This window comes from Sciurus carolinensis, chromosome X (genome assembly GCF_902686445.1).
Source record: "Sciurus carolinensis chromosome X, mSciCar1.2, whole genome shotgun sequence".
NCBI classification, from domain to species: domain Eukaryota; kingdom Metazoa; phylum Chordata; class Mammalia; order Rodentia; family Sciuridae; genus Sciurus; species Sciurus carolinensis.
Genome location: NC_062232.1, coordinates 92,282,976 through 92,295,588, shown reverse-complemented (window position 1 = coordinate 92,295,588; position 12,613 = coordinate 92,282,976). Strand labels below are relative to the sequence as shown.

At 37.2% G+C, this 12,613-nt stretch overlaps 1 protein-coding gene across 10 annotated transcripts in view; it reads right to left on the bottom strand.

Moving 5' to 3' along the window:
- Nucleotides 1-307: 307 nt before the first annotated feature.
- Nucleotides 308-12,613, bottom strand: part of Pak3 (p21 (RAC1) activated kinase 3) — a 255,810-nt gene continuing 243,504 nt past the window's right edge. For all 10 annotated transcript variants that reach the window (XM_047535566.1, XM_047535569.1, XM_047535571.1 and 7 more), the window contains 2 exons: nucleotides 10,482-10,619; nucleotides 308-6,931 (listed from right to left, as the gene is read on the bottom strand). In XM_047535566.1, coding sequence (XP_047391522.1) covers nucleotides 6,842-6,931; nucleotides 10,482-10,619 — 228 coding nt within the window. In that variant the 3' untranslated portion in view covers nucleotides 308-6,841. The remainder of the gene's footprint in view (nucleotides 6,932-10,481; nucleotides 10,620-12,613) is intronic.

Genomic DNA, 12,613 nt, shown 5'->3' with positions numbered 1-12,613 from the left:
TGCATGTGACGTCTCTTAGTGTTTTTCCTTCATATACTGTTGGAATCTACTAGACTTTTGTCCTACATTGAATGTACACATGCGCTTCTTTGAGCTTTTCCATGTTGTAGACAGATGGAGACTCAGTTATTCAGTGACAGAATCTGCAGGGCATTTTCTGTATTGCTCACATGACTGGGCATTTTGTCACCTCCAAACATCTGAGACAGTGCAGTCGTCTAACCTGTGCAATATATAAAATGGCCAAATGCCAGGAGGGAGGGTATGAAGGTGACAGAAGAGAAAAGCATCAGCACATTGATGTTTGTCGTTTTTATTTGCAATACTTTAGGTCCAAGTTTCAAACTGCAATATTTTTACACTCAAGACACAGTCATGCACAATCCATATTTCAATTTTCTATTGCTTCAACCACAATGTAAAATAACAATATTGGAAACAAAAAAATTGTTAAAAGATCAGATGCTGAGGCCAGAAGGATGGAACCATACCATCAGCAAGTCTACAAAAGAAATAACTTACTTAAAAATCAAACAAACAAAAGACCATAAATACCTTTAATCCAAAGTTACAGAAGAAATTCACTACACATGGGTTTACAGATAACACATTTTGACAAAAGTAATGCACAACCAAATGAGATACAATTTGATAAACAGTGAAAATGTAGATCCTCCTCAACTTATTTTACTGGATGTTATGAGCATAATACCAGTAGACATCAGTATCCTTATGATCTGGCTCCTACTGGCTGATATATTGAGATTTTAAACTCAACCCATTAATGGTCATTGGATTCTGTGAAACATCTTATTATCATTAATGAATATAGTATATGCGGGTCCATAAAGCACACCACACAAAGCACACACATTGAACTTGAATTTCGCACTCAAGACTTGTTGGCACTCTGCTGTAGGTAGGCAAGTGGGACCATCCACTAATTAACTTCTAGTTTACCCTTTTCCCAGCAGCATACTCATACAACTGGCCAATCCCTGTGAGAGTTGTCATCAGAAACGTTATCTTTGGTTTCCAACAAGTAAATCTGTCAACATTTCTTAATGCTGAAAGCATGCAATTACTTCTTCATTTCCCTCTTTCTGCATCTTACAAGTGTTTAGGTCCCTTCTTTGTAGTCTCAACCATTATTTTGCACAGGGTCTGCCATCTTGTGCCACTTTGGAATTTATAAGGCCCAGCACTGCTTCATAGGAAAGGAGAGGCCCAAATACAGTTCTATTCCAGCAAATGCAACAGAGTATTTCTGCTCTAGTAGCAAATACTGGCCACAACTTAATGAATACCAGACTTTACATACAGAGTGTACGGAAAATGAAAACTGGGAACACCAGAGGAAGGACATTAAAACAAAAACAAAATAAAACAATTGTGAATGGAAGGCTGCCACAAGTTTTATCAACAGTCTCTGGTATTATTAATTTGAGTTTTTCCATCTTACATTGAACTGCAATATGAGAGATCTAGGTTTAGGCATGTGATATCTGCCATCACGTTGCAAGATTGAATGTGCAAGGCAACCTATTATACGACAGGATGTTAGAGCTTTTGGAAAGACTCTGGAGAGCAGCTAGTCCAACACCCTTATTTTACAGAGGAGAAAACAGTCATGGAAAGGTTAAGTGACTTGCCCAGGGTCACACTGCAGGTTAATAACAAAGCCCATATTAGAATTCAGGTCTCCTCCTTCCTAGGCTAGAATTCCTCTCACTACATCTAACTCATTCTCTAGAATTGCTGTCAATTTCCTCTTAGGTACTAAATCAGGTGAACATGGTTCCTGTCTTCCTGTTGGTATTATGGGATAACATTCACCTGATGGCAGCTTCCAAAGGAGACTGATGGCACTAACTAGATTCTACAGATTTATCTTTCAAGTTCAACCAAATTAAGTGACAGTAAATGCTACAAGTTGTATAGTATACTTATATGCAGAGGTGTGCACGTGGAGGTGGCATCTCAGTTCCCGCATTTGCAGATTCAATTACATACTACTTAATATTAAACAGACATTCCCAATGCATGAGAAGTTCGGTTAGATTCACTTGGTCACTAAAGGAGTGTAAATCAGAAAAGGAGTGAAAAATAAAAGCTAACCAACTGAAAGATTATAGTAGAAATAAATTTTTTATGAAAACTCTTTCATAAGAAAAATATTTCCATTATTTCCAAAGTCCCATTTATTTCCTTCCCAATCCACATGCAAATATATGTTCAGAATCATGTGTAAAGGTCACTCAAAATCCCAGGCCTATTAGACTGTCAGTTTACAAATGCTGAATTTCCATCCTCTTGCTCAGAGACTGGGAGATGCTTGCACCACTGGCTGTGCCTTTGTTTAACTGAATATTAACTGCAAGTAGCTCAGAAAAGGACCAGGAGATTCAACTGGGGATGGCAAGGTAAACACCTCCATAAAGTACTTTACATTGACAATGGCTAATGGAAAGCCTATGAGTTTTCAAAGTACAGGGTCTGTTTCTGATGAAAGTGAGTAACATATTCGAGGTCACTACCTCATTATTTAAGTCCTCACCTAAAAATTTTTTATGAGTTGGAAGGAAATTTCTCTTTTGGTAGATGGTCTCCTTTTCTCTTAAAACCACAATTACTGCATATAACCTATAATTAATCCATACAAAAGCACATGGAGACCACTCCAAGCCAAAACTAACAGGAATGAGTGTAACTGAATGTCAACAGGTAGAGACAATCCTAAATATTTGTCTGCATGATTTCAGAGACAGCTTTTAATTGCAAGTCATAACTTCTTTTTTGAAATCATTGGGACTTGCCTACTGGTCACTAAAAGAAGAATCCTACTTGGATGACATAAGATCTTATTGGACAAGGAAATGGTGAGAGCTGGGGATTTTATCCTTTTATTCCTCCAAAATTCAATCTGAAAATCTGTTAAAATGATCCAGAATGTTGGTGCTGGAAACATCAAGGGGGTAATCAAATGGTCACCCCTCCAATTTAAAGTAACCAAAGTAGACACCTGGATGCCATACCAAAGCAGAGGGTAGCCTGTTTTAAAGCAGAACAATGTATTTGGAGTTCTAGTAGTGACCTCTCCCTAGTTTGGACTTAGATAATAGTCTCCTAAGAAAGCACGTGCCATACCTGAGCGTGTGCCAACCTCAGCACCCAGGCAAGTAATAAAGCCTATGGAATAATTGTAACTAGCAAATATCTGTGCCCTGCATGCTCTGGGCTCTGGCCAGAAGGCCTCTGCTTCTGGCATCTTTTCTATGTTTCTATAGTTCCCTTTCTGATGTTTATTCATTATAAAGTAATATTATAACAACATCAAAGAAAACTGCAAAAAGAAAAAAATTCACATAATCCCACCACCCTAACACAACTGATTTCAATTATCTGTGTTCCCAGTCTTTGTCCATATGCACACTTAGTTTTACGTAGTTGTAATCCCTGTTTATGTTATGTAAAAGTGATTTTATAGAATTTCTCTGAGAACTGGCAGCCTCATTAGAAATAAACAACCCATTCAGCAAAGGAATATAATTATTTACATGATCTTTGAGCTGAGAAATATCCTTTATAGACAAACATCTCAAACTATCAAAACAGTTTACAGACAACAGGAAGCAATTTTGTATTTCTTTTTCTTTTAGCAATGGAATGTGCTTCACAGGGGAGGGATAGATGTGAGGATCAGGTGTTTAAACTAAAAAATGGGGGTGCAATTCACGAGCCTGAAAGAAATCTGAGTAACACAATTAAACAATAAATACTTGAGTTAAATCTTTTCACATGACTTGGCCATCCAGTAGCCAAAATGGAACGTGGACGCACAAATATTTACAATGACACATAGACGAGATCAGCAAGAACGAAGTCATTACCCAACATGGTGACTGATTTGAGGGGATTGTGTCATCCCAAAATCCTCATGGGATTATGACAACGCACCGGATCCTTGCTACAACATTAATGTTCTTTTCTTTCTTAAATAAATAATCTCTACTGTGCTTCTCACCCTTCCCTGACTTTCCCACTGCCCTATTCCTCTATCAGGACATTTTGGAATCAACATTCGATAATGTGCCCTCACTATCTCAGGGCACACTAGCAACATTAAAGATCTGGATAGACTCACCTATGTCGAGATGAGTGAAAAAAAATCCAGGGAAAGGGAATAAACTATCAACCATCTGGAGTCCAAGTTCAAGTGTACCAAATGTGAATCCTTCGGTAGCATTTTGGCACGAGAAACAGCTTCTCTTTAATACTTATAAGAAATATACAAAATGCCCCAACACAATGAAAGGGTTTTAGAAGCTTTTCTCACTTGAAATTTACATAGATTTAAATTTGTAAGAGTAATGCCTACTGGGATGTGATATCATCAAGTCTTGGTACAAAGTGATGGTAAAAAGTACTTGACTCCTCATTGTTAAGATGCTGAACTGAAAGTATAAAGAGCAGCCATTTCTCTGCCTACAGTGATCTGAAGGATCACTGCTCCAGGGTCTTCACAATAACAAAAAAAAGGGCCTTTACAACATATAAGGGATGCTACCTGATTATGAGGGTTTCCCAACCAGGTTTTCAGCCCTTTCTACCGGCAGGGCATAGTCATCAAGGTAATGAATTCTCTTTGCACCCCAGGTACTTCATTGAATTACCTGGCACTATGAGTGAACAAAAAACTTAATTTTAAATAAAATCAAAATTAAGGCCTCTCTCATACTAGAACAGTGTGGCATTAAAAACTTTAGGCCCAGATACCTCTTTGCAAAGTATAACACAATATGCTTCAAATTAATAATTCCATTTGAGCTTTTTTCCACATTTGTTGTTTTATCCCACTGTGGACCTTTTTTTTTTTGCGGGGGGGAAGCAAGAGGATCAAGCACCTCCCAAATTTTGTAGTCAAAGAAAACAACAGTAGGAAAATAGGAAATCCATCAGTGGTGTTATCTTCTAAACATAAACATGTACACTATATGGTTAGCAGAAACTCTAACGAAAGTGCTTTCATTTTAAGGAATGGATGGATACATGGTTAGATGGAAAGATGTACCTTACAGAGAAGGAGAGAGGCCTATGGTCATTGATCTCTTTTCCCCTCTGGGTGAATGTAGATGATAGGTTCTATTCAGATTCCTTATATACTTACAAATTATGAAGCCTCCTACAACACAAGAGTGTTAGCTTTTCAAAGGCTTAGAGAAACAACTTTCCAGAATTTATAAAACTGCTAATACACTCAAAAGAGAAGCATATCCTTTTCTATGCAGATACCTTCCAGACATTTTTCTACTTTCAGAAGATTCAGGAAGTACTAAGTGTTGAAATTTTAATCACTAGATACACGGTGAAATTACTGTCAACTTTTGGTATTTTACCAAGTCACAAAAGGAATTCAGTTGAACGGTTATTTCTTGGGATATATAACTGCAAAGCAAAATTATTTTCACTGGGGAATTGCAAGATTTTTATGAACATACTTTTGAAATTCAAAAGCCCAGAGAACTATATATATTTCAGAGCCTGAAACAGAAATTGGTGACACACAGGGCACACAGGGAAAATAGGAACAAGTACTTAGAGCCAAATGTTGATTGGGATGCAGCTTTCACTGACCTCCCATTTCTTATGGAGTTGAAAGCTTACTGCCTCTCTGTTCTCCAAATCTTTTTGAATTTTTTTCTAAAGTGTTATAAATTGCCAAAATAAATCATGTTATCATAAAGAAATGTTGGATGAATCTATTTCCTCCTGATGTGCCTATTTTACAGTGTAAATGTTCCACAAAGCACAAGAGAGGATAAATTAGGTATCTTTACCTTTGTTTACTCAATGTCCAAGAAGGATTTCAGTATCATGCACATATCTTGTTTTCCTTTTGGCTCTCAGAGAAAGTTTCATCTTTGTTTGAGTATGGTTTCTTCTATCGGGATTTTCTAGGTTCAGGACCTGGACTCACCCAATAGGACGTCACAGTTTCATGTCCTTTTTCTGGTATGAAATCTAACAAGCTGGTTTATGTGACACATAGACTACCTCTTAAGCATTGTTGTGAAAATGACAGGATTTCACCAATTCTGCTTTTTTTAGGTATACAGTAATTAAAAGCCCTTCCTGAAAACGCGTACTCCTCTCTGCTTTTGGAAAATGTCTTAAAAGAAACCTTTTCCAATACAAATGCAGAAAAATAGGTACACAAACCAAGCCACCACTATAGAAGAAGAATAAAAAATTGCAACTCTATTAGGGCATGGACTTCCACATGTTCACACAGTACTTGCTCTATTTTTTTTTTGTTTGTTGTTTTTTTGTTTTGTTTTTGTTTTTTTGCTTTGCATTTTTTGCTTTCTTTTTTTAGAAAAACATTTTGACAGTTTTTTTTCTGGACATCTAATGACAATGCAAGTGAAAAACATCACATTAGGTAAGGGGTTTTGAAGGAGGTTTGAATGTAAGAGGGACTACTCTCTAACTTAAAAACAAACACAACACTATGAAGAGGGAATGTGCATCTTTGAGAAATCTTTTTCTTCAAAGAAAATGCACAAAATGAGGGGATTCACTACTGGCTCTTTCGCTTCACGGTGGAAGTGACCACTTGATGGCCACTTCGACATTGCTGCCCTGTTTGGGCTGCGATTCAGGCTTACAAATAAATTACATAATCTGAGGGAGTAGGAAAAAGGCTTATAAGAAGTTTCTATTCATTTGAAAGTTAAAGAACCCCCACCCCATTTGACTGTCTTTTCTTTCATCTTTCCTGCAGCAGAGTTTATTTCAGTCTTACTCATGAGGGAGATGGTGAGGGGTAAGGCGTGCAGTCCTAGCGGCTGCTGTTCTTAATCGCTTCCTTTGCAGCGATAATCAGAGGAGTCAGGCTGGAGAGAGGCTTGGCTAGTTTTAAAAATGGGTGCTGCAAAAGGAAGAAAAAAAAGAGGAATTACTGGAATTCTTTCCTTCAACATGTATATTACTTTACATTTTCAAGCAGCCCTTTTTCATTAAAATGAATTTTGAGTACCCAATTAAACATCATTTAATTAAAAAACATGGTGCCCATTTTTGTCCTTGAGATGTTTTGTCTTTCTGTGTCATGAAAATCCTCTGGAAACTGATTAGCACCATTAGGGATCTTGTAAAATCTCACTGAGTTTATAATTGTATGACTTTCTTGAATTGATGAATATATCTGGAATAGCCCTCATGTTTGAAAGTCTGCCTTCAGTTAATCACTAAAGAATTTTACTCTGAAACCAGTGGTTTTCTAACTCCTAAGTCCAATAGTTGTGTCTCCACCATTTCGTTTTTGGCCTTCTGTAGTTTTCAATGCAAGTGAATGTATTTTTCTTTTTTGAAATGGTTTCCTCTTCGGGGGCCTGTGACATTGTACTATCTTAGGCCTCTCCCCCATGCATGCACATTGATTGGCTACTCCCTCTCCATCTTCTTCTCTGGTTTCACTGCCTCCTTCTACCTTTCACATAACATCACTTGGCTCTCATCATCTTCTTTTTCAAATTTAATTTCCTATATTTCTTTTCATGGTTTCAACCTATCATCAATTTTATGGGAATGATTCCCAAATCTACAGTATGTGACCTGATCTCTTTCTAGAGTTCTGGTTCTAGTTCTCCAGTTGTCTGCTGGATATTTCCTCTGTAATGTTCTTTTGTCATCTTAAATTCAACATTTAAAAAGTTATGTTAAAGTTTTCCAAACAGGCTACTCTCATATAATGTAAGCTACAGGATGCTTTAGGGTCAGAACATTTAGGTTTAATCTTTACCTCTGCTTATTGTAATGGCTAAATGAAGTAAATGAAAGTCCCTTTTAAGTTACATACGGGCTAAGATATGTTAGCCATTATATTCTCCTCTATCCCCTGTCCCTTAACCGACTGCCACTATTGGTTTGATAACCTGAAATCTCTTTTGTCTTCCTCTCCTTTATGTTCTACATGTGGCCAGTTACCAAGTACCTTCTTCTTAATGCCTCTCACATCTACCTCTTGCTTTTCTCAATTCAGGCCTAATGAATTTAATCCCAAACTATAAGATCCATCCCTTGGTCTTCCAGACTCCATTGTTTTTCTGTTGCTAATTCTTTTTTTTTAATTATTTTTAAATTTTTTTTTATTTTTGTATACAAATGGGATACATGTTGTTTCTCTATTTGTACGTGGAGTCAAGGCATACCATTTGTGTAATCATAAATTTCCATAGGGCAATGACGTTTGATTCATTTTTTTCCCTCCCCCCCATCCCTCCCACCTCCTGTTGCTAATTCTTACTGCATATTACCAGATTAAAAAATCTTCCTAAACAAGGTATTCCTCACATTTTCCCTTAGATATCTTCATTATTTTACCAGTTTCTGTAGTTCCAACTCTTTAGCCTGGTGTTCAAGGTCCTCTTCACACCTTATCTCCTTCAGCTTCCTTGCTTGAACTCATTTCTTCAGTCATACTTTCTATGTTCTGTCCCCTTAAACCTTGCCTACATATGTTTTATCATACTGTAGTACCTTCATCTGAAATCCCTTCCCCTCTTTTGTTAAACCATATAAAACTGATCTGTCCTTTAAGTACCAAAAAAACCCTCTTGCTCACAGATCTTTTCTGATCAACCTAGCTTAGAAAAATACTTCTTCAATCAAGCACATCACTTACTATTTGAATAGCCACCTGGTTTACATAAGTCTCTTTTCATGTATCCATGGAGATTGTAAACTCCTTGAGAGTGAGAATAATGCCTTTGGCAGGTTTGTATAGCCGCTGTGCTTAGGCTTTGTAAACTGTAGTTGCTCAACTAATATCAATTGTTGGGCTGAGAACTGACTTAGGTCATAAGGAATAGCACACAAATATTCAAGACCTGTCTTTTCTCCAGTCTTCCAGTGGCATGAGTCTTGTGTATCTTGTGCTCTAAGGAGCACAATGATAGGCTACAATCAGAGAATGGACTTAAGGAGATATGCAGGTTCTTGTTTACATGTATAAAATGAAAAGATGTGACAAATGAACTATTCAATTCACACTTAAAATATAGTTTTGCATCAGTTATCTGACTGGTTCATATAAAAGTACTGTTGGGGAAGTAATTAACTAGATAATTGAATCAATGATCTACTTAGCTGTATAGCTATATTTAAAGAACCTGTATCTTCACTCATTCCTGGAAGAGGGTGTAACAGGAAATTGTTTCAGGGTGTGTTTGTGAGGTGGTGGGAGGCATAAAAAGATATGGAAGCAAAGCACTCAAAAGTTCAGGGTTTTCATCTGTAATTCAAGGCTGGATTAAGTGAGGATTAATAAAGTGTCATTCCAGATTTGACTTATAGGGCCCTATGGTAACCTGTCATGAATAGCAGAAAAGAGAAGGTGTAGCCTCTTCAATTCCTCCAAATAGCTTGATTCCAGGTATTATTTGGTTGAGCTATTCTTTTTTGCCTGGGTGTGGCCCTGTCTTGGAAGGGAGTTTTGAAGTCACAAGAAGAAATTTTTCTGTGCAGGGTGGAGCAGAACACAGTGATTTTGTGGTGAAAGTTCTGCATAAACCAGTGTTGCACCTTTTGTTTAACTGGCTTGTGTGTTCGAAGTCACAGAACAAGTGGTCATTGTTCTTAGATGTTACAGGTCTTGATACCTGTCTCTGAGAAACAGTCCCCAGCAGTGAAGTTATGCATGTAATCCCAGGCATGTGATGCTTTGTCAAATACATACATCTTTTTATTGAAATTTGTTTGTGTGTGATGTGTGATGGGGAATCAGATAATCTAGGGCTCAAATCTCAGCTCTGCCATTCAAGAGCTGTGTGAGCCTCAATTTCCATGTCTGTAAAACAGGATAATAATACCCATGCTATAAAGTTGTTATAAGAATTAAATGAGGTAATATATGTAAATAATTTGGTAGATAATAGGTACTAATTATCATCATATATAATAATCCCTGAGAGCCATGAAAAGGACAAATGGTTACAGAGGCACTCACCACTGGATGGTACTCACCCAGGCAAGCAGGTGCCTGCCAATTGGCATCACAAGCAAAGGGGCTTTGACCAGTAAAGCATTAGAGTAGCAAATGCCATGGAAATAATTGCATAGTTATGTAGAGAATTACCTCCGGCCAAGAGCACCTGCATACAACATCCAGGGGCACAAGTAAAGTTTAGAACAAAACAGCAACACCAGAGGGTCACATTGTTTTTTTCCCTTGCAAAATAAGACTCCAGGAAGAACAAAAGAGATTTCTAGATTAAACTGCCAACTTCTCAGAAGAAAGGCAACATGTCAATCAATCATGTATTAGATGCATGCCTATACTCATGTGCCTGTGGTCTAAAATCAAATGGTAATAGCCTAACTCTAACTATATATCTCTTGAAAGAGCTCTCTTACTGTCACACATTGTGATGGAAAAGTTCAATATATCTCTCTCTGTAATTGTCCTATTTTATTTTCACCTGCAAAAGCTCCTTGGCAGATCCTCGCCTATCCACATCCATCTCAAGACAGCGATTTAAAAAGTCACGGAAAACAGCTGACAGTCTCTCAGGATTCTGGAGCTCTGGGGTTCCATTAGTGGCTATCAGATATAATGCCTATAGGAAAAAAATTTTAAAAAATACATTCAGCATATACATATTAGGATCATGGGTTAGCACAGAAGGCACAAATCAATTGCCTTCTGGTTTATATTCTGGGTCTTAAAAATTCCATTTGGATGGATGAAATTGGAGAATATCATGCTAAGTGAGATAAGCCAATCTCAAAAATCCAAAGGTCGAATGATCTCCCTGATCAGAGGATGAAGACACACAGTGGGGGGTGGGAAGGAGGTAAGAATGGAGGAAAGAGGAACTGTGTAGAGGGAAAAGAGGGGTGGGAGGGGTGGGGGGGAGGAAAAAATAACGGAATGAATCAAACACTATTATCCTATGTAAAAGTATGACTACACAAATGGTATGCCTTTACTTCATGTACAAACAGAGAAACAGTATGTATCCCATTTGTGTACAATAAAAATAAATTTTAAAAAATTCCATTTGGAGAACGACAATGAAATACATTCCAGAGTTTCTATAACATCTAGAAATTATTAATTTGGGTAATAATTTAGGCTACAGTGAGGCATCTTACCCCCAAAAAACTTGGAAATAAAGTTATGAAATTTCCTCTAAAAGTTAGGCCACTAAAAATATATATACAATGAATCTGTGATCAAACACTAAAGAAATTAAACCAAGGGACTGCCTGTAAATCTGTGACTACAATGAATTAGGGGACACACACATATCCAATCATGCTGATCTGAGTATAACCTGAAAAAGGTGCAAAGAAAGGTGATTATTATTTATTAATTTTTCATCTTATTTGCAGAATATTTGTGAGTAGATGTGGGATAATGAAAATATATTATAAAATTAGAAAAGTACAAAGAAGCAGAAGATATCTATGCCTCGATGGGAGGCAATGTATAGGACCCAAGGACTCAAATATTTGTTTTAATTTTTTTTAGTTGTAGTAGATATAATGCCTTTATTTTATTTATTTATTTATTTTTATATGGTGCTGAGGATTGAACCCAGTGCCTCACATGTGCGAGGCAAGCGCTCTACCACTGAGCTACAACCCCAGGCTCCGACTCAAACATTTTTATCTTGTGACAGCTGTAGCCCTTTTGATATTAATTAGATTTCTTATGAAGTTTTACCTATAATGAAAGGAAATATGGAAAAAGTTGACATTGGTAGTTTTGGTACCTGATGATGATGTATCCTATGGCAAAAAAAATTTGTTAATAATTCTTAAATGCTGTTGAGATCTTTGCTGTGTAAAGTTCACCACTGAGAGACATGAATTTTTGGTATGCTGACAGAATCAAGGTTCCTAAGCCTTCAAGGAAGAGAACAGACTCAAGACCATGATTAATTCACAAAGGTAAATCCATCTTTTGAAGATTTGGCAGTAGGGGTACCAGGGATTGAACTTGGGACACTCAACCACTGAGCCACATCCCCAGCTCTTTTTGGTATTTTATTTAGAGACAGGGTCTCACCGAGTTGCTTAAGGTCTCACTTTTGCTGAGACTGGCTTTGAGCTCTCAATCCTCCTGCCTCAGCCTACTAAGCCGCTGACATTATAGGTATGTGCCACCATACCTGGCTGAAGATTTGTTTTTTACAATAAGGGTTCATCTATTCAACACATTTTTGTTTCAAACATTTTTAGGCATCAGGCATGAAAGATACACTGGAGCAAAATATACATAATCATCTACCTTCATTCAGCCATTTTTTTGTTCTTTTAAATAACTTTTAGTTGTAGATGGATACAATACCTTTATCTTATTTATTTATTTTTATGTGGTGCTGAGGATGGAACTCAGTTCCTCACATGTACTAAGCAAGTGCTCCACCACAACCCCAGCCCCTGTTTTTTTGTTCTTAATAGTTCCCAAAGTTGACCATTCCTGATGCCTCCCATGAGCAAATAATTCTAGAGCCTTTAGTAGGTACCAGATATTAGACACTGAAGATCCAAGGATGAACAAAACAGTCATCTTCATCTTACTTCAAAGATCACACAATTTAGT